Here is a 24,087-nt window from a genome sequence, read left to right as displayed (position 1 = left end):
GCCCCTCGTTCTTCGTTTGAACTCAGAAAGACTGTTTAAAAGCTACGGCCCTCTCCGTTACAAAACGCCCCCCACGTGACAGAGACCATTACCTCCAACCACGCACTCTTCCTAATTTACTCTACAGCCGTCCGCAGCCTCTGGGACACGCGCGATACGTTCCAGCAGGTGCTTTTGTTCTTGTTACACTGGGCACGGGCAGACACCAAACAAAATTAAAGAAAAAAGAAAAAAAAGAAAAAAAAAAAAAAAGGAGAGAGACCAGGCAAATTCCTGGCTGGCACGCAGCGCATCTACGCGGGGTTTCAACAAACTCCCCTAAAGCTGCCTTTCTGCTCAGCAATGCAAGAGCACAGGGTGAGATCGCGGCGGCAGCCAGAAGTATCTGGCAGGCGTAGCAGCCTGCAGGACCACGGCTGCCGCAGCAAGGAAGCCCTACATCTGAAGGGCAACCGCGACTTAACCGTCCCCTTACAGCCCTGGGCGACGCGTGAGCAGCGCGGGCACCCACGGGACAGGCGGCCTCAAGGGGACGCGGAAGGACCCAGAATCTAGCGGTATTAAAGTCTGTCTTTTGTTATTAATCAAAAGAAAAAACATACTCATCACAAGTATTTTAAGCCCATACAAATATTTCAGAAGTCCTTCTATCTTCAACGCTGAGGCTAAAATGAACGAACTGCTTTATTTTCACATTCTGTAGAAGAAATAAACGTCCACAATGAATCTGATGTCTAAAGAAGGAGGAACCATATATATCGACATCCATTTTAAATATTAAAAACCCCTGAACTGTAAAATCAAATGCACAGTCAGACTGCAACCCAGTCTTGTGACTGGATTAGAAGAAAAATTAGAACTACTATTTCCAAACCATTTTAAGAGTTTCATTTATGCAATTCATCCAAAGGATTTAAACCCTTTGCAGAATACTATCTTCAGATTTCTTCTGAATTAACCAAAAGCAGATTTATTTTATTAAATCTGCTGCACAATGCACCAAGTGATATACATAGTACTTCAGCAATTTACTATTTTTCACTAAAAATCACAAAAAATATTTGAACAGTGTACATCCTGTGCTGAGCGCAAACTATTTAAGAACCTGCTGATGGAGCACAGCTACATATTTAAGTATTAGTAATGTCTAATATAAGGTGTGACACTTCCCTATGGACTTGGCAATTTCCACATTTGGATTCTTCAGTCATTTTTCCAACATCAGTCTTACCTCTATTTGCCAGCAGGTTTTAATTTACGATTTAGATACCTGAAGGCATTAATCTCATAAACGCGGTTCTGATTTCTTTTTGTTGCTTGTATTTCCATTTGACTAGTCACACCAGAATTCACCAAATGGTAACAGGTTTTCATAGACAGCAGCGGGGGAAACCCATGAGTAGTGGGAGAGATGGTAAGGTAACATAAAATAGAGCACAAACCATCTCGTCAAAACTAAAGTACAGGGACCCCACTTGATAACTTTCGACTCCTACGAAGCTGCTTTCTATAATCAATGGGAAGTGTTAATTTAAAGAATATTTCAGAATTTTTAAAAATGATAATTTGGGTATCAAACATCTCCCAAAACTCCCATGTCACAAATGCCAACAGCAGGAACTCCTTCCTCCAAACAAAGCTTCCGCCATTCAGAATTGCTATATGCTACCATAGTAGGGTACTAAGTGAGCATCAAGACCTTAATTTTTAGTACTACAAGTAAATGATACACGAGAGAATAATCTCCAAATTAAAGCCATTTTAATATTTGCTCCATCACAAAGTTGACTGACATCACAAAGGCATCCATGCCTTTTCACATTCTCATGTAAGCCCGATTAAAATGTTCTTTCTAGAAATATTTTGAAAATAAAATTCACATCTGAAACAAGTCTAAACACTCTCACTGAAGAAGAAAAGATCCCCCATAGTTCTTTAAACAATATTCACACATCTACAGTAAAACAGAAATTGAGACTCCTGCCCAAAGTAAGAATTGGGTGTAACAAACCAAGCAACATAAATAACTGCGGCTGACAAAGACTTCGAATATCTGTTTTTAAAGCAAAAAAGGCTAAACAAAAGAACACAGAATTAAAGGGAGATTTTTAATGGCACAAAGGGCAGCTAGGCACTGTGTGAGCTGAGAACGTAACTGTCATTATGACTTTAAAAATCCCCCCCAGTAAGATTTGGGTTGCGGCTAGGGCAGAACAGGGGTCTTGCCAGACTTTCACAAGCAACGGAAGAGCAAACCCAGTGTAATGGCCAAACCTAATGAGAAAAGACAACAGTCGGTACAAGTCCCTCTGCTAAAATGACACTGTCAACCGTCATGACACGGAGAGTTCTTCTTAGCTCTACGCAATTCAACTACTGGATGAAACGGTCATGAGCTATTTAAAAACAGGAGTTTCTGTATTTGAGAGATTATTCTTAGGTTTAGCGTCTGCTGTGGTAATAGCATCTTTTGTATTAAACAAGCTTTAACTAACACCTGCCAGAGTACCTGCCTTTATGCAGAGCTGTGCCATGACCACCTCTTCATTTTCAGATAAAAATAAAAGCAACCATTAGGCACGTATTGAAGGAGTATTACACAAGCTGGAATGTCAAACATTTTCTCCCTCACATTTACACAGAAAAACAGCACAGCAGCAAATAACCTGGTCCTCTGTTCAACAATGATCTCGTTACAAGCATTTTCAATGTACATAATGTCACAACATCAATACCTTCTTATCTTTAAATAATTAGGTAAAAAAAGGCCCCCAGTATAACCATTTCTTATATAGCCAAGTTCTCTCTATATACATCAAAATTTTAAAGATACAAATAAAACATTATACAGGATTTATAAATGTTTAAAAACTCGAGGCTTCAGAATCATCGTTTCCCAAAAAGACTCGGGAAAATCCAGAGACTGACAAGGTAGCAGAGAAAACTGGAAAAAAGGAGACAGACACAAGTTTGCTGCCGTAACATTTTACTAAACTTGCCAGTCATCATGGTGATGTTATCAGAAATAACAGTTTAAGCTGCAAATGAGGAATGGTGATTTTGTGGGTTGATCTCAAGTGTTGAGACAGGCAATTCAAGTATTTCCTATTTGATCCAAGCTCATTGTAGCAAAGTGGTGCAGAAAAAAAGAATTATTTTACATTTTTTCCATACATTCGATCAATGTCCATTTGATAGTATGCCGTAAGCTCTTTGCGTTTTAGTTTGAATGCGTCTGTCACTAGACCAGTCTCAGGGGTCCAAGGATCAGGGCTCAAACGAATTTTTACTGGTATTTCAAACTTCTCCAGATTAGCTGTAAAAATAAAACATTTTTAATACAAAACGTAAATGTAACCGTTCTACAATTAAGGAACCGTATTCACACACAGAAAAGCACGTGACCTAGATGAAGAAGTGCTCCTCAAACCCCCCATGGTTAGCTTTGAAAACCCATGTGGTCACAAGTAGAGTGACAGGATCCACCAGTAACTGTTCTCCAGTTTCCACAGAAATATTGAAATAAACCCCAGCTGTCCGGGTATCTGTCCTGCTCCCTAACTTGAGAAAAACCTCAGTGCATGGAAGTGACATCCTCAAAACATACAGTGTTGTATCACTGTTACGATACTCATCTTCTGGAGATAAAAATCTTAAAATCCACACTACTTAAGCTTGAAAAAACAGGGGGGGGTTGTGTTTTTTCCTCATAGTCCTAAATTGTTCAAGGAAAGTAAGTTCATACGGTAGCTGTTCCCCTCACTGAAACAGAACAGCGCTCTGCATGTTATACCTTCAGCACAAAACACTGTCTCATTAGCGAGAGCTTCTGCTATGGTTTCAGACATCAAGAGAAGAAAAACAAATAACTAAGAAGAGTAATCAATAGATGGGCAATATTAAAAAAAGTAATCTATTTTCAGGTTAAATAAAAAGTTATCCAGAAATGTATAATTACCCTGTGCAACCTGCCATTTTTAGATTTTCCTGCACCTCTTACTCCCCTTGACGTTAAATCACTGGGTTTGGGCCAGTGGTTTGTTTTTTTTTTTTTTTTTTACAATTTAGCACTAAAAAAATCATAATATTACTTTAAAGTAAAGCCTATGATACCAAAGTGAAAAACAGAAACAAACATAAAATAACATCAAAATGTGTAAAAATGCCTCAGGGTTAAATCAAATATTCCGTTTCATTAATTTTAACAACATATTTAATTCTCTTTAAAATAGTTAGTGCTGCACAAAAAAAGGAAAGCAACTTCGTACACGCTCTCCATCGCAGCAGCTTCTTAGAATGACTTTGCCCATATGCTCCACGCAGTGAAGAAAAATGGACTAGAGACATGGGGCAAGGGAAAAAAAAATAGTCTGCTGCAGTATTGAGACTGCACACTAAGAGTATGCTCCTGTAACAGAAGTCTGCAAATATACTAATCGTAGAGTTTAATATATTCACAAGTAATATGGAGAAGAGATGAAGATTAACGAGATTGTTGGAAGCGTAAAGTTATCCAGGGCAGAAAAGATGAGGGCAAATTGCAAAGAGGCGCAGAAGGACATGATGATACTGAGCAATTGCAAAACAGACAGCAGAAAAACATTCATTGCGGAAAAGTGTAAAAGAGAATGCATATGAAAAACAAATTTAACATCCACCGTGACCATTTAAAAAACATTCTGTGGTCATAACTGACAGCTTTATGAAAAAAGTTTAGTGCTTAGTAATGGTCAAAAGCAAAAACAAGGCAGAAATTATGATGAAAGAACAAAAAATATCACTGTGCCGCTGTTTAATTCTGCACCAGAATAGCTAAATAGACCATGACCAATTAGCATGAAAAAGATACAGCTGAGGGGGAAGTATAATAGACACCGAAAAAAAATCACGACCGTCATTGTGACTGTTCACTGCCTCTTCCCATACCAGAGCTCGGCAGAACCAAACTCAACTCACAGATGGCAGGGTTAAAAAAAAAAACCAAGAGGTGTTTCTTCACATGAACGTGGCTGAGCTGTGCAACTCCGCCACGAGACAGTATGGATACCGATGCAGAATATTTACGTAACTTTAAAATGCAACTAGAAGAGTTAACGGAAGAAAAGTCTACTGAAAATTGTTAACCACAAAGACACTGCTTTCGGTTTAGGAGATCCCTCAGATGCAAGTCACTGGAAGCTAGGAGAGCCCCTGTCACCACGGGCTTATTTCAGCTATGCATAGGTATGTAGCATGCGAGACTGTATGATACCCACACATATCATGGGTCTACAGATGACCCACATTCTCTTGGACCAGCAGCTAAGGCCAAAAAGATACTACAGGACATCTTAAAGAGTGCCAGACACACACACACACACATATATATATAGGGAACTGAACTGAGAGTGTTGAGTTTGCCCTGTTTTTATATTCTTTCCTCAGCTATTGGGCACAGTAAAAAAAAAGCTACATGAACCAAAAGGACTGACCCAACTCATGTTTTGTTGTTGGGTTTTTCTGTATGAAAATTTCACTTCATATATGTTCTATCAAATATACACGCTCAAGGAAATATTTTTAGGGCCTACGCTTATCTGTTTCACAGACATTACAGTCCACAAGGTCAATACTATCTCACCAGCTACTCACCTGCCATGGCAGCCTCAGCGAGCACCTTCAGTACCTCCTTTTCCATCTCAGGACTGTTACAGATCTCTTCCCAGGTTCCTTTAAATCCTTTCTTTCGAGCTAGTTCTGCGAGCTCCTTTTGATTTGGCACAACAAATCCAATGACATAAGAATGGAAACTGAGAAGTATAATGTACTTTAGTATGAATTTTGTAAAGTTAACAAGTCTTCAAAAACAACATTTCGAGTTGGGGAGGGTTTGCACTTCATACAGAGATATTGCTCTTAACAGTTGGCTTTTGTTCACCTGATAATCTTTCTGAAACAGTACACAAATTGCCTCTGCCTGCTTAAAAATAAGTAGAGAGAGAAGCTACTTACCTTACAGCAACTGGACTGCTTCAAGGTGTGCTGTCCATATGCATATTCCACTGTGTCTCATGCTCAAAGCTTTGGGGAAGCAGTACCCATACGATGACAATGCGCCCTGCCTCTCCTCATGTTTTGCATCCCGGTATGAAGACTGGTGTGCGGCTTCCCTACCTCAGTTTCCTCTCAACTGCAGAATCCAGTTACTGTAGAGGAGTAGAGGACTGCAGTGAAGAGGGGTTGGAGAGCAGGTTGTGGAATGAGCATATGCACAACACATCTCAAAGAACGCCTGCTTCTGTAAGGGAAGTGACTTCTCTTTCTCTTTCAAGTGATTGTCCATACGCTCACTCTACTGTTGGCAACCTGTCTGCTTCGGATATGCCTAGAACATACGAAGCTGTGATCTCAACGTCTTTGGAAAACACTGAAGCACAATTCGCCGTGAAACAGGTATTCAAGATTTTTCAGATGGCGTAAAGTTTAGGGAAAATGTGAACAGAACCTCACATAGCAACTCTACACATTCTAACAAAGCAGATCACCGAATCGGAGAGCTGAAAGCGATCTCAGAAGATCGTCTAATTCATTCACCTGCCTTGAAGCAAGGTCAGCTACATCTAACAGATGTTTATCTAACCCTTTCTTAAACACCAGGCAAACGTTAATGCCAATGCTTCATTACTCTTAGCATTGGTAAGCTGTTCCTGATGGCCATTTCTGACTCTTCCTCTCTGCAGTTTACATCAGTTGTATTTTCATGCAGCCAATAGTCAGATGTTCCTCTCCTTTCCACAGAAGCCAGTTATTCCTTCACAGACTGTTACTATTTTTTTTTCCCTTCTCACCTTTCTAATCTTCCTTCCTTTCTTAAGTTTCTTTAGAATTTAAGCAATGCCCTTTCCTCTTAAGTCATGCATCACAGACCTCTGCCCAGGCGTTCCCATTTTTCTCCTGGACTCTTCAAGAGGTCCACCTTTTCTGAAGCGTTGCATGTGGAACCCAGACCCTTTAATGCTTGGTAGAGCAAGAAGATCATTGTGCATCTTGTACGCTGTACATCTGATTATGCCATATTATTTACCTTCTTGTAACAGCATGGCACTTGTTGACTTGTGTCAGCTCCTACAGAACTGCTACCAGCTGGTGGTCCTCATCCTGTATTTTTGCAGTTTATTTAGGTGTAAGCATAATTTACATTTCCCCTCTTTAAACTGACCGCTGTTTTCGAGCAAATCTCCATCTAGTCAAGCTTGCTCTGTATTCTAATCCCATCCTCCACTGTACCTTTGGTCCTGTCCCACCTTAACCATCTACAGATTTATTAGATCTTTTCGACTTTCTCTTTCACCAGACAGATCATTAATGCAAAATACAGAACTTTACCCCCAGTATGGAGATTACTTTAGCTTATCCCTTAAGGTCTCCAAGATAATTTTAAAATGCTAACTCTAAATACCCTTTTGGTTACTGTACATTGCAGTTTTCTCCTTTGTTACTGATATGAATTATAATGGGCATCTGACAGCAGCTGTGAAGACTGCACAAAAGTCCGTTACATCACAGGCTTCCCTGGCATCATCTGTCAACAAGCTTTGCCTGTTGGCTGACTCGAAACCATTCTCATTTTTCTCTTACTAAGAATGTACTTACAGAAAGACTTCAGATTAGCCTCAGTATCACCTACTGCTTGCATCTCACCTTCTTGTCTTTGCCTCTCTCTGATTTCACACACACACACACACACCCCCGTGCTATGCTCTGTACTGAACCCTTGTAACTTCATCTAGGGTCTGCTCTGTAATGTATACGTATTATGTACGAAGGCATCCAGAACACAAAGGACTTTCATCCCTGGTTCCTGTAGTCTTTTGACATGCTTAAGGTCATGTCCAACAGTATCACCAGTGTCTCCAGGGATAAACAGCACATAGAAGTAATCACTTGGCTGGGTAAGCCTCAAACTTTCGGTTCATCTAAAATTCAGCCTCTTGAGTAGAAGCATACTTCCTCTGGACAAACGGTTTCATCCAACTGTGCATTTTCCTGGAAAGAGCACCTTGGAGCCCACAGCTCCTGGAACGCGTATAGCTTTTCATTCCGTACCACTAAGTTAAATCTTCACTTGTTGCAGTTCAAATGCTAAAGCACTGTTTGTCTTGAGAAGTACCCTGAAGACTGCATCTTCTCTCTGGAGCAGCTATTTAGCTTTTCACTACTGCTCCTTCTGCAGATCTTTTGACCTTGCTAGCTTCTTTAGTCTTGGAGGTCATAACAACAGCATGAAGGAAGAAATTTTCAGAATTTGGTCCTCAGGACCTCCTTAGTGATCTCCTCCATGCTAAGAGATTTTGCCAAAACGTCTCTCCTACACTAGGCATCCTCATTCCCTTGCTGTGCTTGAGATCCTACCCGAGTACGTTCCTCAGACCTATGGTACGAGACATATACATTGGCACTACACGTCGATATCACCATTTCCATTCTGTAAAGTCTGGTCCTTATCAGCCCTCCTTGAGCTTCCTGCTGAGAACTCCCTTGGGTTTTCTGCCACGTTTGCTCATTCCTCAGGTAACCGAACTACTAATTTTCCTGACATGATGCTTGAGACCCACTGAATGCTTCTTGGATGGGTGAAGTGCTGATAAAGCAGTAGGAGCCTCCTCTGAAGGAGCTCTAATCATGATTCCTTTCAGCAAACATTTTATTCCTTATCTCACTGAGTATTTCGTCTGAAGTGGACAATTAACATAGCTTTTGAAGCAGCGATATCGTGCAAACACTTTTGATTCCCTACTACCACGTTCAGAGGATCTTTAGACCCCAAGATCTAAGGTCAAATCACAGATTTAACCCATTTGTAAAAGTCTGCCCTCCTCGTCCTTTTGCATGTGGGAGATAGAACAGCTACAAGTGAAGGACTCCTCTTGCACACGAGATCACCCAGGCAAAGTATAAGGAGAGACAGGATATAATAGAGGTCACAGGCACTGCTAACAAAAAGTCTCCGAGCTCACACTGCTGAGGTGAGTATATACCCACAATGAAATGTGCATATGGACAATCATGCAGAGAATCTGTATTACGTGCTACTTGTGCCGAATTACACACAGGAAGAGTATTAAGAAGAAATACAGCAGCAGCAGAAAAACCAATCTGGAATGTACTTGGACTCTGTTTGTAAATTACCTTTAAAAAATGCTCATAGGTTTTCTTATTTTTAAATAATAGACAAGACACAGACTATCAGAGTCAAGTGCCTGTTAACAAGTGCATGTTAGCCTCCGATGTTACGTTGACCTGGCAAAATTAACACAAAATTTGATAGTACAATTCCAATAGTGAACTTCAATCCTAGAACAGCAGAAATCACCATCTGTAGGAACCTCTTTCTCCAAAGGCTACTCAGAGGGTGCTCAGAACAGGCACATAACCTCAGGCAAAGCAAGCAAACATGAGACTCACCCAACGGGTCAAAACCACAAATAAAGCTTAATATAATGGAATTTTTCTCAGCAGTGGCACGCCCAATGCGTGTTAGCCTATTGATCCAAAACTGTCAAAACTGAAGTTACAGGGCGACTACCATTAGTTAAGACAAAAAGAAATACCACAGAGAACCAGGTGAACAAACCAAAAGTTAATTTTCTGTTTATTACCACTGAGCAATTCTCTGGTATGCTTGTCCTGGCCTCTTTCAATCAAAGTTATCAAGTGGGGCTTTTTTGGCCATACTGGAAATCAGAATATTTCCGATTGTTCAGAAGCTCCAAAATGACTTTGCAAACATCAAATGACAACAGGAAACAAAGATGACCTGATGTATATTTATACATTTAAGTCTGTATTACACACAAGCAGGAAATTCTAGAAATAGAAACTTCAGACATGTTTGAGCCCTTATATGCCTAATTCAGTAGTACACGTAGAAAGCAAAGAGAAAGGACATCTGATCATCATTTATTAATTGTGTGTTAGCATAGTATTTACAGAGTGTTTTCTCTCAAGCTTCAAGGCTTCTGCTGGTGTACTGCAGGGGTTAAAGAAAAGTATTTTTAATGCGCAAACCAGCTTCTGGGTGGTTGGTGGTTTTTTCCCCCCGCCTTCCTCTGAAGTACAACAGTACTTCTCTGAAGGAGAGATCACAGCTAAATACGGCAGGGAACGAGGTGTCCTAGGGCTTCTACAGGTAATAATCTCTGAAGTGCTCGAGTGATGTCTGTTATGAATGCAGTCAGAGCTTAGCTACTTTTCAGATTGGGGAAAAGGGAATGAAAGAGACTCATTCTTGGCATTTTCCAACAAATGATGAAAAAATGGGAAAGGAAAAATAAAAACATACATTTCAGATTTTTCAGTTGTGATAGAGAAAGGTATTCCATTGTATTATAAGTAAAATCCTTTTTCAACTGGTTTAAAAAATACCACACATTGAGTGGCAAAAAAATTCTGCTTAGGGCTTCAGTAGGACAGACAAAGAATACGGCAATAACAAAAGTATCGGCTGCCTCTTACCTGCTTGCATACGCACAAATGTTATCCACCAGTGGAAGATTCTTTAGAGCTGCTTCTACTTTGCCAAGAGAAACGTATTCTCCTGCCTGGAGTTTTACAAGATCTTTTTTACGATCTATTGAGGAAAAAAGGAATTAAACGTTAATTACGGAACACAAAACTTTAGACATTGATTTTATACTTTCCTGAACTGTATGTATAAATGCCAAAAGGTAAGCTGACTCATGTTTGGTGAATGTACAAGAAACATTTAGAAACAGGTTTCCAGACTTTGCATTTTATCAATCTGTCACTCACATAAAAATGAGACACATTTCAATTCCATGCATTTTCTGCCTTTAGAACAGCATTTCCTATATGACAGCACTGTCATGTGAATGGAAGACAGCTAGGATTATGCAAAAGCCAGTGTTTGGCTAGAAGCACACACTTTGTGCTGTCTGGTCCAGATGTTTAAGGCAGGAGAAGCACCGTTTGGTGACATTTTGTTATCTGCCACGTTTGCTCATTCCTCAGATAACCGAACTACTAATTTTCCTGACATGATGCTTGAGACCCACTGAATGCTTCTTGGATGGGTGAAGTGCTGATAAAGCAGTAGGAGCCTCCTCTGAAGGAGCTCTAATCATGATTCCTTTCAGCAAACATTTTATTCCTTATCTCACTGAGTATTTCGTCTGAAGTGGACAATTAACATAGCTTTTGAAGCAGCGATATCGTGCAAACACTTTTGATTCCCTACTACCACGTTCAGAGGATCTTTAGACCCCAAGATCTAAGGTCAAATCACAGATTTAACCCATTTGTAAAAGTCTGCCCTCCTCGTCCTTTTGCATGTGGGAGATAGAACAGCTACAAGTGAAGGACTCCTCTTGCACACGAGATCACCCAGGCAAAGTATAAGGAGAGACAGGATATAAGAGAGGTCACAGGCACTGCTAACAAAATATGGCTAAATCCATATTTTAAGAGTAACTGTCCACCTGCTATTTGAAACCCAACAATAGGAACGGAAAATTAAGCCCAAATTACTTGAGCTTATTGTAGGTAGCCCAAAGGCGGCAAAGGTGACTACAGGGCCTCACCCACCTAGCTATGATGGCAGCCAGGAGCACCCCTCCTCTGCTATATACCTTCATGCTGCTTTGTGCAACCAGGCAAGGTAGTTTTGTAGCTGACCGACCTGTTTGACCAGTGCAAGGCAGCTGCAATGGGACCTAAGAACTTTCTCATACAATAAACCAAATAAGCTTAGCTTTCAGGATTAAAGAGCACCCTGAACCACCCAGTGACTTCAAGAGAGACACCTGGTAGTTTATAGGGCACCTATTTTTGTGCCTACGGGTGTCAAAGGATTATGAGCCTATCACAGGCTTATGTATAACACCTTTACCTTAGTATATTTTTCCCCTAGTTCCTTTATGATAAAGGAATATTCTTATTATAAAGAATGGCAAGATTAAAAAAGGCTTATTTAATTCCTGAGCACGTATTACCAAAAGAGCCCTTTCACTGAATCAAATTCCACGCTTACAAAATTATAAAATCTAAGGCAGCTTATCTAGCTCAATTAGCCTGTATTTAACTCTCTAATTACTACCCTGTCTCACTAAGAGAGTGGAGTCAATGTTAAGACTGTTTTAAAAGGAAGCAATTATTTTAAAAATCAGCTTTTAAACACACAATCGAGATTATGTTAACATATCAGAACTTCCCTGGGATACATGGTAGGGCTTCAGACTGCATGTCAAGATATGGAGGGTTTTTTTGGTTAATTACAGTATTTAGCAGCTCTGAAAAATGTATATATATGTTCACCTGAATTTATTAACTCACCAATAATTTTTAGACATCCATCTTGATGAAATTCTCCAATGTCTCCAGTATGAAGCCACCTCTGCCCATTCTCATCAACAGTGAAATCTTTTTTGGTTCGTACTTCATTTTTGTAGTAGCCCACAGTCACATTTTGCCCTCCAATAAGAATCTCACCTCTAGGATATGGTTTATCAGTGTTGTAATATCCACCTAAAAGTACATTTTTTATTGAGTTAACAAGAATTAAAATATATTCCAAAGCAAGAATTCCTATTATTTTTACTATTTAAATACAGAACTAAACACTTTAATAAGTCCTTAGCTAAAGTTACCACTTGCCTAAATAGTTCAGTAAGAGAAGAGGTGGTTCCAATTCTTTTCAGCCTATAAACAGCTATTTAACATGCGTGTTTACAAACGGGGAAATTCACATACATGCAGAGGGCAAACGCCACCTCTGTGCAATCTTTCTGCCAGGACTAACATGCTCCACCAGTTTCATACAGGCTCGAATTAAAAAAAGAAAAAAAAAAAACCATAAACTTTGCCTCATATTTTAGGAAAGAAACAGAACTGTAAGGTTTCACATTAGCCCAAAACACCTTTAAGTATTATGCATTTCTACTCTACAATACATAAAAGCCTACAGTGAAAGGAAGTCACCTAAATACATTCCAAATGTCATTAAATATCTTTTATATAGCACCCATTAAGCTTCCATTCCACATGCCAATTTTTTAATGATTTTATTAACAATAATATCATGAAGACTATTTTAAAATAATTTCTTAATGGCAACAGAAGGTATCATGCATGTACTTCAACTGAAGTCTCCCGAATCCAGCACCTCTAAAGACACAACATACAAGACCTGCACCCTGTCCTGCAAGAAGACTGAACTAGATCAGAAAGAGGTGCAACGCTGTATACGTTTACACAATATGCATATACAATGCTAGTGACTGGAATAAAAGAAATAGTATAGCCAAAGAGAGTCATAATACAGCCTAGTCAAAATGCCACTCGCATTGATAGCTTCTGTCTAGGTATTTGTAAGTTTAAAAACCACCGAGGAATTTATTTTGCCTTTTTTCTCCCTCAAGATCAAACTTTTATAGGTAAAAGTAGCATTTAAAACTTTAAAAGCCAAGAAATAGTCTTCCAATTACTACTACTGAGCAAAGCCCAATAGAAAAGTAGCTATATAAAGTTCTTACAAACACACTATAATTTAACCACATACAGAAATTCTCACCTTCTTCCCAGTTCATTAACTTGATTTCACAACAGACCAAAGGTGCTCCCACTCTCCCTGTAGCGTAGTCCCAAACTAGAATTTAGAAAAAGAGCGTTTTTCAGAAAAAAATTTTACCAAAACCGACTTGTTGTCATGCATCTTATTTAGTGAAAATTAACTGCTATTTATTTCTGAACTTTAATTCGTAGAACAGAACTTCCAAGAAAACCAATGGATCTATCAAGGTAATGCAGGTAAAATCCTTATCCTGCAAGAGAACAGATGGCTGTATTTACAGATACCCCCAGTCGTATCGACACAGCTTTGATAGTAAGCTGTCCATGTGGGATCACGCTTCAGAAGCAGCACAACAACTTTAAATAGTGTTTGCTGGACTCTGAAATAAGTAGCAGTATTTCATAACAATTCAGGGATTCTATATTTTGATTCACTTTCCTGAAGTCTCAATCCCAAACACTTCTGCATCTGGGTGCCTTCCCAAAAGAGCATCACTGGAGACTACATCATTTGTATTACAGTTCCACTATTTTTTTTTCCCCCCAAGCTACTGAAGAAGCCATTTCCAAAGACCTCTTGGAATAAAAACCACATCCCAGCAGTTTGTGGATCACCAAGGAACATAATACATGTTCTACAATCTGGCATAATGTAGCAATGAACCTTAGATACTCCTCATATGATTCCTAGGTAGATCACACCAGTGCCAAAAAATAGCAGCTCTGAGCATTTCTGCCACCACTGAATATGAGTGAAATTTTAGGACTAAAAAGCAACTGAAACCATTAAATTCTGTTATATGAAATTGAAATCTGGTGCAGGCTTTTGCATTCCATTTTTCGTTTTCCTAACGTCCCAATATACTCACCAAAATTAGAAATAATTTATTCAGTTCAACTGGTAAGTGCAATAACGCCAAGATCCCATTCACACTGTTACAGGTTTCTCTATCACAACTGAGAATATTCATGTTACATGTAGGTCACCAGCTTTAGCACAATGTGTCAAAATTAGTACTCCTACTGTTTTATACATTTATGATTACAAGTAATTCCCAGGATTCCCGAACTATGTTTGGTGGCATGCACCGAATGAATAGACTGTCAAAGATGATACACGCAGAGCGCTCGGCACAGATCACAGCGCTCAGCGGGAGGCACCGACACCAACCTTCTGTGATTGTTCCAGCTCCAGCTGATTCAGTTAGTCCATACCCCTGTCCTACAGGGCAACAGAAACAAATGTTCATAAACCGCTGAGTTGCTGCAGAGAGTGGAGCTCCTCCACAAAGCAGGATGCGAATTTTTCCACCTAGCAGCATTCGTACTTTCCGGAAAATAAGGCTAAAACACAAAGATAAGAGTATGTATTTGTTGCTTAAAAAAAAAAAAAAAAAAAGAGTACCTAATTTTGTATCTGAACTGAAAGTTTCCACCATCTTCAAATAAACTTTTATGGCATTCAAGGAAAACTCTGAAGGAGCACATTTAAGTTTTCAAAAACACAGGCACAGATTTCTAAGCTTGTTTCCACACTCTAATTTGAAGATGGGTTAAATATTTTGAGAACGTAGATTTAGTAAGACAGTAAAGTTCTGTGATTTTCTCCTCAAAAATATTTTAAATAAGCTGTATAAATTTTGCAATTATATTATCCTTTGGTCTCACTAAAGTTGGGAGTTGGACTTGATGATCCTTATGGGCTCCTTCCAACTTGAGATAATCTATGATTCACTTCTGTGAAAATGTAAAGTCTATGGTTATCTATAGGAATAGAGTTCCCACCTTACCCAAGAATTGTATAAATCCATTATAAGTCCTGATAAAAACAATGCAATGAATATAAATCTCCAATCAGTTTCAAGTTAAATAACACTCACTTAAATTATACCAGTAAATATTTAAAACCATCACACGAACTACTGATTTGTTGTTTCAATTTACACTTGATTACAGACTTGTTCATGTTCAAAGTGTCAACATTAAAACAAAGAAAAGCACAAAAAAAAAAATCAGATACTGCTCATCTGGTAAGACTTTGATAAGCATTTTTTTGGTGCCATTAAAAATAAAATTAAAATTACCTATCGCAGAGCGGGGTAGTGTAACCTTTGGAAATCTGTTCCATTTTGTAGTTGTAGGCCAATATAAATAGATTCCGCTGGAAACTAGTCATTTCATTCACTTTATTCATGACATTTTTGTAGATCCGATCCATAATTTCCTAGTCACATCAAAAGATTTAACTTTAATTCAAAGAAACAGAAATCCTAAATTCAGTACGACAAAAAAGGAAACATGATCTAGAAATTCTAGCACGTTTCAGATGACAACCCACCCCCAGGTTGCTTCCTCTTCCATTGCTAAGAGATAGCAAGATGTTCACAGAAACGAGGAAAGCAAACATCTGAGCAGGAGCACTAGTTAACCCCAAGCTGCCTGCTGCCAACTATCTTTATTCCATTCACTTACTGCGATGAGCAACAGATGACTAATTAAAATTAGATTAAAATCTAATCCCCATAGCTATTTAAACTTTGAAAAATGTTGACACTCATGATGAATCTTTATCCCCAACATACAAATAAATACTAAAAATATTACTTTAAGCTAGCTTAACATCAAAGTTTCTACTTTTTTCATTTAAATGACCATTGCATTAATTTTGCTGTTAAAAATTTGAATTATGGATTATATTTTTAAAATAATTTTTAAAATTATTTATCCTTCAGTTACTTACCGGGACAGCTGCCATTAGGGTTGGCTTAAGCGTAGTAACATCACCTTTGCTTCCTTTCTTTATTTTAGAGGACTAAGGCAAAGAACAAGTTTACTAGCAGACACATTAAAGATTTTTAATATGAGAAACAAAATGACATAGCACATCTCAAACAATTATTTTCATTTAAATTATATTTTAACAATTAAAACTAGTCCAGAGTACCAGTCATAACCACCAATACCCTGTTTCATGAATTGTAGAAAAGAAGATTTGTTGTAGTATTTTTTAAGAAATATTACAAAGATCTGATGTAATTTTTTTTTTTTTTTTAACCATAAGGGCTTACATCTACAACATACCTGGTCAGCTAATGTCTGAGGCGAAGAGTAACCGATGCGGCATCCATGAGACAGACACACAAGTTCAGCACTCAGCTCCAGAACATGGGCAAGAGGCAAATAGCCAATATAGATGTCTTTTTCCCTGTAAAGAATTTTTAAAAGATAGCTTTGTGGTGTACTGTTAAGAGTCCTCAGATGAGTCACTAAGCTAAATTTACGCAGAGTTTACTGCGGAACTAGAGAAAGTGGAAAAATGCCTTTGAGCTTGAGAACGTATTTCAAATAATACGGGTTTTGTTTCAAAAGTTGCGTCCTACATACTGTAGGTTTAAGGCACGAACAGAGTGTGATGTTTACTCATCCCAAGACAATTACCTGTGTATTATGGTTGCAAAGGCAACTCTGTGGACAAGATTAAAAACTGCACCAAACAGAAAGAAACCACAGAATTTAACACTAACCAAAGGAAGTACTGCCTAGGGAAGCTTTCAACCACTCTAGTGCAAGGCGGCCTCACAGGCTTTTGTGTCCCGATCTTGCCCACATACAGAAGACGAAAGAACAAACAGCACATGAAGTAGTCACGTCATTTAATGCACTACTGGAAGATGCTCAGACATCAGTGTGTAATGTGATGTGTCACAGACAAAGCAATATAAAACAGTTAATATATTACACAGTAGTTAATCTAAAATTATATGCAACTACATGACTTCGTTATTTGCTGGTAAGTAACAGTTGGTACGTACCCCAGATTTGGAATCCTCTCAGCCATCCCAGTTATCCCAGCAATTATGTTGCAATGGGAGATCATAACTCCTTTGGGAACTCCTGTGGATCCACTTGTGTACATGATCACCGCGATATCCGAGGGCACAGGCCTGGCCTGCTGTTTGTTTCCTGTAATTTGTGTTAAAAAAAGAGAACGTATAATGTGTGGAAAGCCTGTCAGACTGGGAGATCTGATATACTAATGCATTTCAGCAGTCATTCCAATATAACACTACATGACTATTGCTATTACATTTTGCTTTCGGTTAAGAAGATTATGGTTAAGCTTAAGTGCCTTCACAAAGAGTAGGAACTTCTTTGCATTAGCTGAGCAATGCTTTGAGTGATTGTCCTAGTCTACCACGACAACATTTTTTCTATTACGTTTCCCATATTCCTGCAGAGGAGAGAAAAATGGGCAGAGCTTTGGCTTCTCCAAAATGCCACTGAGCTTCACATCCTTAGGAAGGTATGCTGCCCTGGTTCCACGCTGCCGCAGGGCCAATCTCCGTTTGCAAAGCTACTTTCTCATGCGCTCCCCGGCAGGGGAACACCACGCTGCCTCATTTGCGACACCTGCAGCAAGGCGCTGCTGAGCCACATGAGGTCCAATTTCTATAAACATTTAAAGGAAGTCCAATCGCTTTAATAGGATTAAAGTGTCTTTTTAAATACTTGCACTGAGAGCAAGACAATATGAAAACAATTGGGTTTATTCAGAGGAAAAACTGCGTAACGCACAATACATGTGGCACAACATACATGCTGAATGAGAAGAGTGAAAGCATATTTAATAATTTCCCACTCACTGAATCCTGTCCATCCTGCACGATGAACACCACAGAGGAAAAAAATACAAGCAGCCAGTTCATGTACTTAACATAATATTAATTGAACATGCTTGACCATAAACAATTCATTGTACTATTCCACAATTTATGAATGGTTAACTTGACAAAGATAATGTTCCTTTATTACAGTGTATAGTTTGTGATATGTAAAAGACTGAAGAAAGATGAGACACTTTTTTACCTAGCACATAGATTAACAAATCTCAAGGAGCTAATGAATTACAGCCATAATTTTTTGTTGGTGTTGTCTGCAACAGTTTTAATAGTACATAAAACTGGTACCTCAAAAAGGGAAAACCATCTTTTAAAGAAATTGAGAGGTCATGATGTTGGGAGCAAACCTGCCGTTCCCCTGAACATCAACAGCAGATGGATTAACCACCCACCCTACTCCTAAACAAAATTCAATCCAACATTCCTGTGCTTTCAGTGGTTAAAAGATTCTGAAAACGCAAAGAATAAGAACAGAAGAAAGTAACTACTGAATATAATGAAATCTTAAGATACTAGGTTTAGCCGCTCTTCAGAGCCAAGAATAAAAATCTGTTATGATAATAGCTAAAACACCTTCTGAAATTCTGAATTCTAAAAGTGTTACATAGATTGGAAATAGATTTCAAGAAATTTACATAGTAGATTGATACTTTCAGAAACGCAATACAAGCAACCGCATTCTATCAGGTTTAAATGGCTATTTTACATTTTGTTATTTGTGAATTTAACAAAACTTAATAGTAGCGAATTACTGATGTCTTTTGCTATAAAATACACAATAATTTTCTCTGTGTGCTCTGAATAACCTGTTTTTAGTATGTCTGATCATAAGAATACTTTCTAAGTTTCTATCCTGGCCTAAATGCTTATCCTAAAAAATTATTCAACATGTGACACTTGTTGTGGAGAAGACAGTTTTGATTAAAAGCACTTTACTCTACTCTGTTGAAAAACAAAACCAAAAAAACCCACCCTACACCCCAAAATCAACCACAACCAAACCAAAAAAACCCCAGATCTTATTTAAAGAAAAAGCAGATGATAAAAGGTTAATCACTGCATAATTTTTTGAGATCTGCAATTTCCCCAAGTTTACTCAATAGGGTCAAAGCAGGACAACAAATGAGACGATCCAAACAGAAAGAAGAGAGAACCTACCAGTATCTGCCTTGGCCCCCATAGCTTGCACAGAAGCCATAGTGTGAACAATGACACCCTTGGGAAACTCTGACCACGTTGTTGGTTTGCCATCCACTGTAATAATATGTCGCAGCAGTGGAACTTGAGAAACAATTTCCTGTGGAAATGCACATGTGTTCAGAAACCAAACACGAGGTTTGTGCCAACAAGAAGAAGAAAAAAAATAAATCTATCTACTGTATACATTAAAAAAAAAAGCATTGACATAAAATATCTCAGGATTTAAAATATCAGAGGATAAACTTGTCCAGCTCAAATGGCTGCAAAGCTTGAAACTTTCCACATTTAGATTCACAGGACTAACTGAACTTTCCACTTACAAGTCCAAAAACTTTTCCAACCATTTACTGATCTGGGTCTTATTTCAAGAAAAGTCCACAAATAAGACTGCAAAGATTTGTGGAGATAATTGACTTTCCACTCTCATAGAACACTGAGAAGAAAAGGTCCTGGGCAGCTGGCAACACTGAGCTCACAATAATTCTTATGTTGCTCCTTGATTACTATGCTATTTAAAATAAGCAACAGCTAGCAAAAATACAGAAAATTATTAGTTAAGCACTAGTTAAGCATTTCAAACAAAATGTGAGTTCTAAAATAATTATCAGTGTTCTAGTGGAAGAAGAGATGATTATCATCTCTAGGAGAAGAAACTCATTCTCTTACTGCAAGCTGAAATAAATGTGCACTGTATATATACTGTCATTCTAGAAACTTAAAAAAAAGGTTTGGGAAATTCTTATTCAAAATTCAGCAACAGCGCATGGATTTTAATTAGAACAATTCCCTTATGTGGAAGGTCTAGTTCCCCCAAAACACATCATGATGAAACTCATGCAGATTAGTTGTTCCACTTGTGTATTCAATCTGGGTCAGTAAGTCAAAAAAGTTTTTTTGTCTGTTCTCAATGTTTAATAAGCTTTCCCCCGTGCTGGAAAACAGCTCTAACTCTTCCAGCACCCATCTTTAGATTTAAGAGCCGTTCTCTGCTGGGAAAACATCCAACAACAAATCAGGAGGATGATCACATTTAGCTATTCATATACAGTTTATACATTTTTCTGTTCTTCCCATTTGCTTCAACTGTTAAATTTATAGGCACTAAATCCACCCAGAAACCATAGCAGTTTCTTGTAAAGGTGTTGTTCCAGGCAGCAGTGCGGCTCTTCAGTACCGCAAATTGCTTGTCCTGTTCTCCAAAGTCACCGAGGAGCCTAAATCCCACTGAAGGCTAACTATGTTTTTTTCTGTACATGAAGACAGATACATAAATCTTATCCTAAAAGAAGTGTCTGCCCTACAGAAAGGCAATAAATCATTGTTCTGTACAATGGGACCAGGCCTTTTATCAATAATGAACAGATACGCTGGAAAGAGGTAGACAACAGTTTTCTGACCTTCAGTTTTGTTTGCATCAATTCTTTACTAGTAATGATGGTGGTCACCTCCGTTTCATTTAGCCCATGTACTATTGCTGGGCCTCCCAGAGTAGCATACAGAGTAACAACTGAAACAGAAAACAGGGGGGGAAAAATGGTGAACCTCTATTTTACACTTTCAAGTATAGTTTACAATAAAGGGCTGAGATTAACCTAAGTTAGGCAAAACAGTAAAAATAGTTGTCAACTAACATAAAGGTGGTATAGTTTTGTGCTTTAAAAAATACGTATTGCATGGATTTAAATACAGCGTCATTTTCAGTTACTCCCAGAAGGAATAAAGAACAACCATTGTCTATGCGACCGTTTACTATTTTTCAACCATTTTTCAGACCATTTTTCAAGGTCTAACTAGAGATACCAAAACCACATTACCCTATGCAATTCTCTTCTAGATCGACTCTTGTACATTCATGGCTTTTACCGTTTTAAAAGTAGGCATCAGTTCTCAGTTTCATACGCTGTTTAACAGTCCTCTTGTACACAGGAAAAAAAACCAGCTTTCATTTACGTGACTTCTCTTTTCAGAATTCACATGCTCTGTTACTAGGCTTTTACAATTGACTGCTAATAATAAGCAGATTAAGTCTCACTCTCAGTAATAAATCTGTCACTATCATATTCTCCCATCTATTTAAAACAACATAATAAAGGTTTAATCATCACAATCATTAGACACTGAACTGACATCATGAGAATACAGAACAGCAAGGAAAGAAAATATTTAGGAAATTGACTATTAGAAACATTGTTTCCTGTATGTAAGGACAGTTCTAGCAACAGAGTGTTAAACCACAATTATTTCATATTAACAATTTTAAAATCATATTTCATTTCCTGCCATTTTTATGGGAACTGTGTGAGAAAAGACAGGAAGAGACCGGGGAAGAAAAAGGCAGCTCAAAAAGGTAGAGAGGTATTGGTCTCAAAAAAAATTATTTCCTATTTTCCAAGCAGAATGCTAAACAGGGGCATCTCAAAAAAGCTGTAAGGTCAATCAACACAATCGTTAATAATTACAACATCAGCGCTGGAAGTTTTGTTCACATTAGGTATCCGAATTTCTTTTGTATTTTAGTCTGGATTTAGCTGAATATTTAAACAACCATTATTAAAACAAGACACCCCATTGTACGTTAGGGCTGTAACTATATTATGTTCACTGCAGCAAAAATAAAAAATGAAAATAAAATCAAAAACTGTTGTATTCTAAGATTCGAAATCCAGGGAGTTACTAACCCAGTGCAGCATACTAAGGAAGAACTCAAAAGCAGTTTTCCTACACAGAAAAGTAAATAGTTGACCTCTACTTATTTTTTCCTTGTTAAAACAGTCCATCATAGTTCAGAACTGTTGCAGGGCAAACGCACATGCACTGTGTTTTCTTTAATTTGGTGGGAGCAAAGTCCAGAAGAGTGCCTCTACTAGTTCCCACGAGCTCTCTCCACTTACTGCAGTGACCCCTGTTATATAAACATCTAGCAGAAATTCAGCTTCCCCAAGCCAACAAGCACAACCGAAATGACACACCGCCCGGAAAGAAAAGTATAATCTCCGAAATAACCATTTCTGTAGCTAATTACTCGCCTCCAAATAAGTACATCAAGGGCAACTAGAGCTATATGACAGAGCCAAAGAGAAATATACCATTTATATGATGGTGTACTGATGTCATGGAGAGAAAAAAACCTGAGCAATGACTCTGATCTGTGAAATTCTCACTTCTCCACATTGGCACCTAAAACTTTTTCAGGCAAATCTGAAAGTTTAGGTAATTTTTTTTTCTCTCCTTTTTCTCCTGAAGGCATACCGAGAAGGGACTATCTTTTGTGTTCATCTTTACGCATGCAATAGTACAAGTGAGTCTTTGATATCTGGACTTCTGCTAGGAATACCGCTCTGAAAGTCTCACAAAAAGAAAAATCTCAACACCACTACATTTGCCAGCTAATATACAAGAACAAAGCCTTGCCCTAAGGAAACAAACAGAACTTTTGTCATTTATTTCAATGTAATCAAATGTTAAACTGAGTATTTCAGCATCCATCATACATAAAAAAATAAAAAGCAAAGTATACCTTTAAAGGCTTCAGCCAAATCAATTCTGACAAAACCACTTCTGCTCAAGCTTCAGGAAGGCACAATTGAAAAATGAAACATAACCTTTCCTATTTATTTCATTATTTGGTTATACACTCGGGTGTTTTATCTGCCCACACTGGGGAAGAGCTCTTCACACAGATGAAGGGGAGATACTTTGGAAGAAAATCTGTTTTCATGTTAATACTTCTGTTTCCATTTTTGAACTACCAACCCCACTCGACCTCCTGCAAATCCAAGACTTAGATAGCTTCAAACAATGTAAAATTTACAATCAAGCAAGTATTTCTAATCATAAAACCACCTGTTTGTGCGAGTAATCCGTAACATAAAAATTACTTTCCCCATTTTAATTCTGTAGTACAAAAGGCATTCTCTCCAACACTAGGTATGAAGCAGATGAACCTGCTCCCTTGGCATCAGTTCTGGGCATGTCCCATCAGACTGAATACATTTCACATTCGGAAAGAATGTCACAACACTACCACAGCAGTTAGCTGTTGCAAAACTTGTAAACTGAAAAATGCTGATATGTGTCATTTAGCAATATCTTGCCACACTCCTTCTTCAACATCATCTGAATGTTATAATTCATTCAGCAAACTGACTACGTGAATACTGCATGATAACATCATCATCTGCCAACACACAAGTCAGCCAAGTTCACATAAGATGACATACAGCTTAGATGCTAAATACCACGTCAGACAGTGTACCGAAGCATGTCTCAATAAGGGATTTTAAAACATTAAGCCAACAAAACCAAAAACACATGCATACCATTCTACACACGACATCCATCCACTATCTCAGATTCCCCCCCCCCCCCCTCAAATTACAAAATCTTCCTAGGATTTGTAAGTGTACTTCACTTCCAAAGAAGAAAAAAAAAAAATTGATACAAGCTGTTGTATTCTATTCCCAGGATAGTCACTAGGAATCTAACAGATCCCAAAAGTGATAAAAGGGAACTGACACGGTGTATTAAGAGACACGTAGTTTAAAAGCCACACAGGCATCTCATCTGAGAACAGCCCGTGCAGACCTCTGCTCTGGCAGGCAAGTTAGCAGCAGTCACTCACTGAAAAAAGTACCAAAAATAT

At 38.3% G+C, this 24,087-nt stretch overlaps 1 protein-coding gene across 7 annotated transcripts in view; it reads right to left on the bottom strand.

The window, feature by feature from the left end:
• Positions 1-1,739: 1,739 nt before the first annotated feature.
• The window catches only part of ACSL3 (acyl-CoA synthetase long chain family member 3), a 50,950-nt gene continuing 28,602 nt past the window's right edge, over positions 1,740-24,087 (bottom strand). For 6 of the 7 annotated variants that reach the window (XM_076340863.1, XM_076340868.1, XM_076340869.1 and 3 more), the window contains 12 exons: positions 20,843-20,952; positions 19,404-19,542; positions 17,379-17,529; positions 16,648-16,771; positions 16,307-16,378; positions 15,651-15,790; positions 14,738-14,910; positions 13,568-13,642; positions 12,331-12,522; positions 10,495-10,609; positions 5,632-5,789; positions 1,740-3,316 (listed from right to left, as the gene is read on the bottom strand). In XM_076340863.1, coding sequence (XP_076196978.1) covers positions 3,153-3,316; positions 5,632-5,789; positions 10,495-10,609; positions 12,331-12,522; positions 13,568-13,642; positions 14,738-14,910; positions 15,651-15,790; positions 16,307-16,378; positions 16,648-16,771; positions 17,379-17,529; positions 19,404-19,542; positions 20,843-20,952 — 1,613 coding nt within the window. In that variant the 3' untranslated portion in view covers positions 1,740-3,152. Of the gene's footprint in view, positions 3,317-5,631; positions 5,790-5,998; positions 6,186-10,494; positions 10,610-12,330; positions 12,523-13,567; positions 13,643-14,737; positions 14,911-15,650; positions 15,791-16,306; positions 16,379-16,647; positions 16,772-17,378; positions 17,530-19,403; positions 19,543-20,842; positions 20,953-24,087 lie in introns of those variants that run through there. The other variant, XM_076340870.1, reaches the window with a different exon arrangement.

The sequence above is a fragment of the Aptenodytes patagonicus genome, chromosome 6, assembly GCF_965638725.1.
Source record: "Aptenodytes patagonicus chromosome 6, bAptPat1.pri.cur, whole genome shotgun sequence".
In the NCBI taxonomy this organism is placed as follows: domain Eukaryota; kingdom Metazoa; phylum Chordata; class Aves; order Sphenisciformes; family Spheniscidae; genus Aptenodytes; species Aptenodytes patagonicus.
The sequence above is the reverse complement of the archived record's forward strand: the minus strand, read 5'-3'. Positions and strand labels throughout refer to the sequence as shown.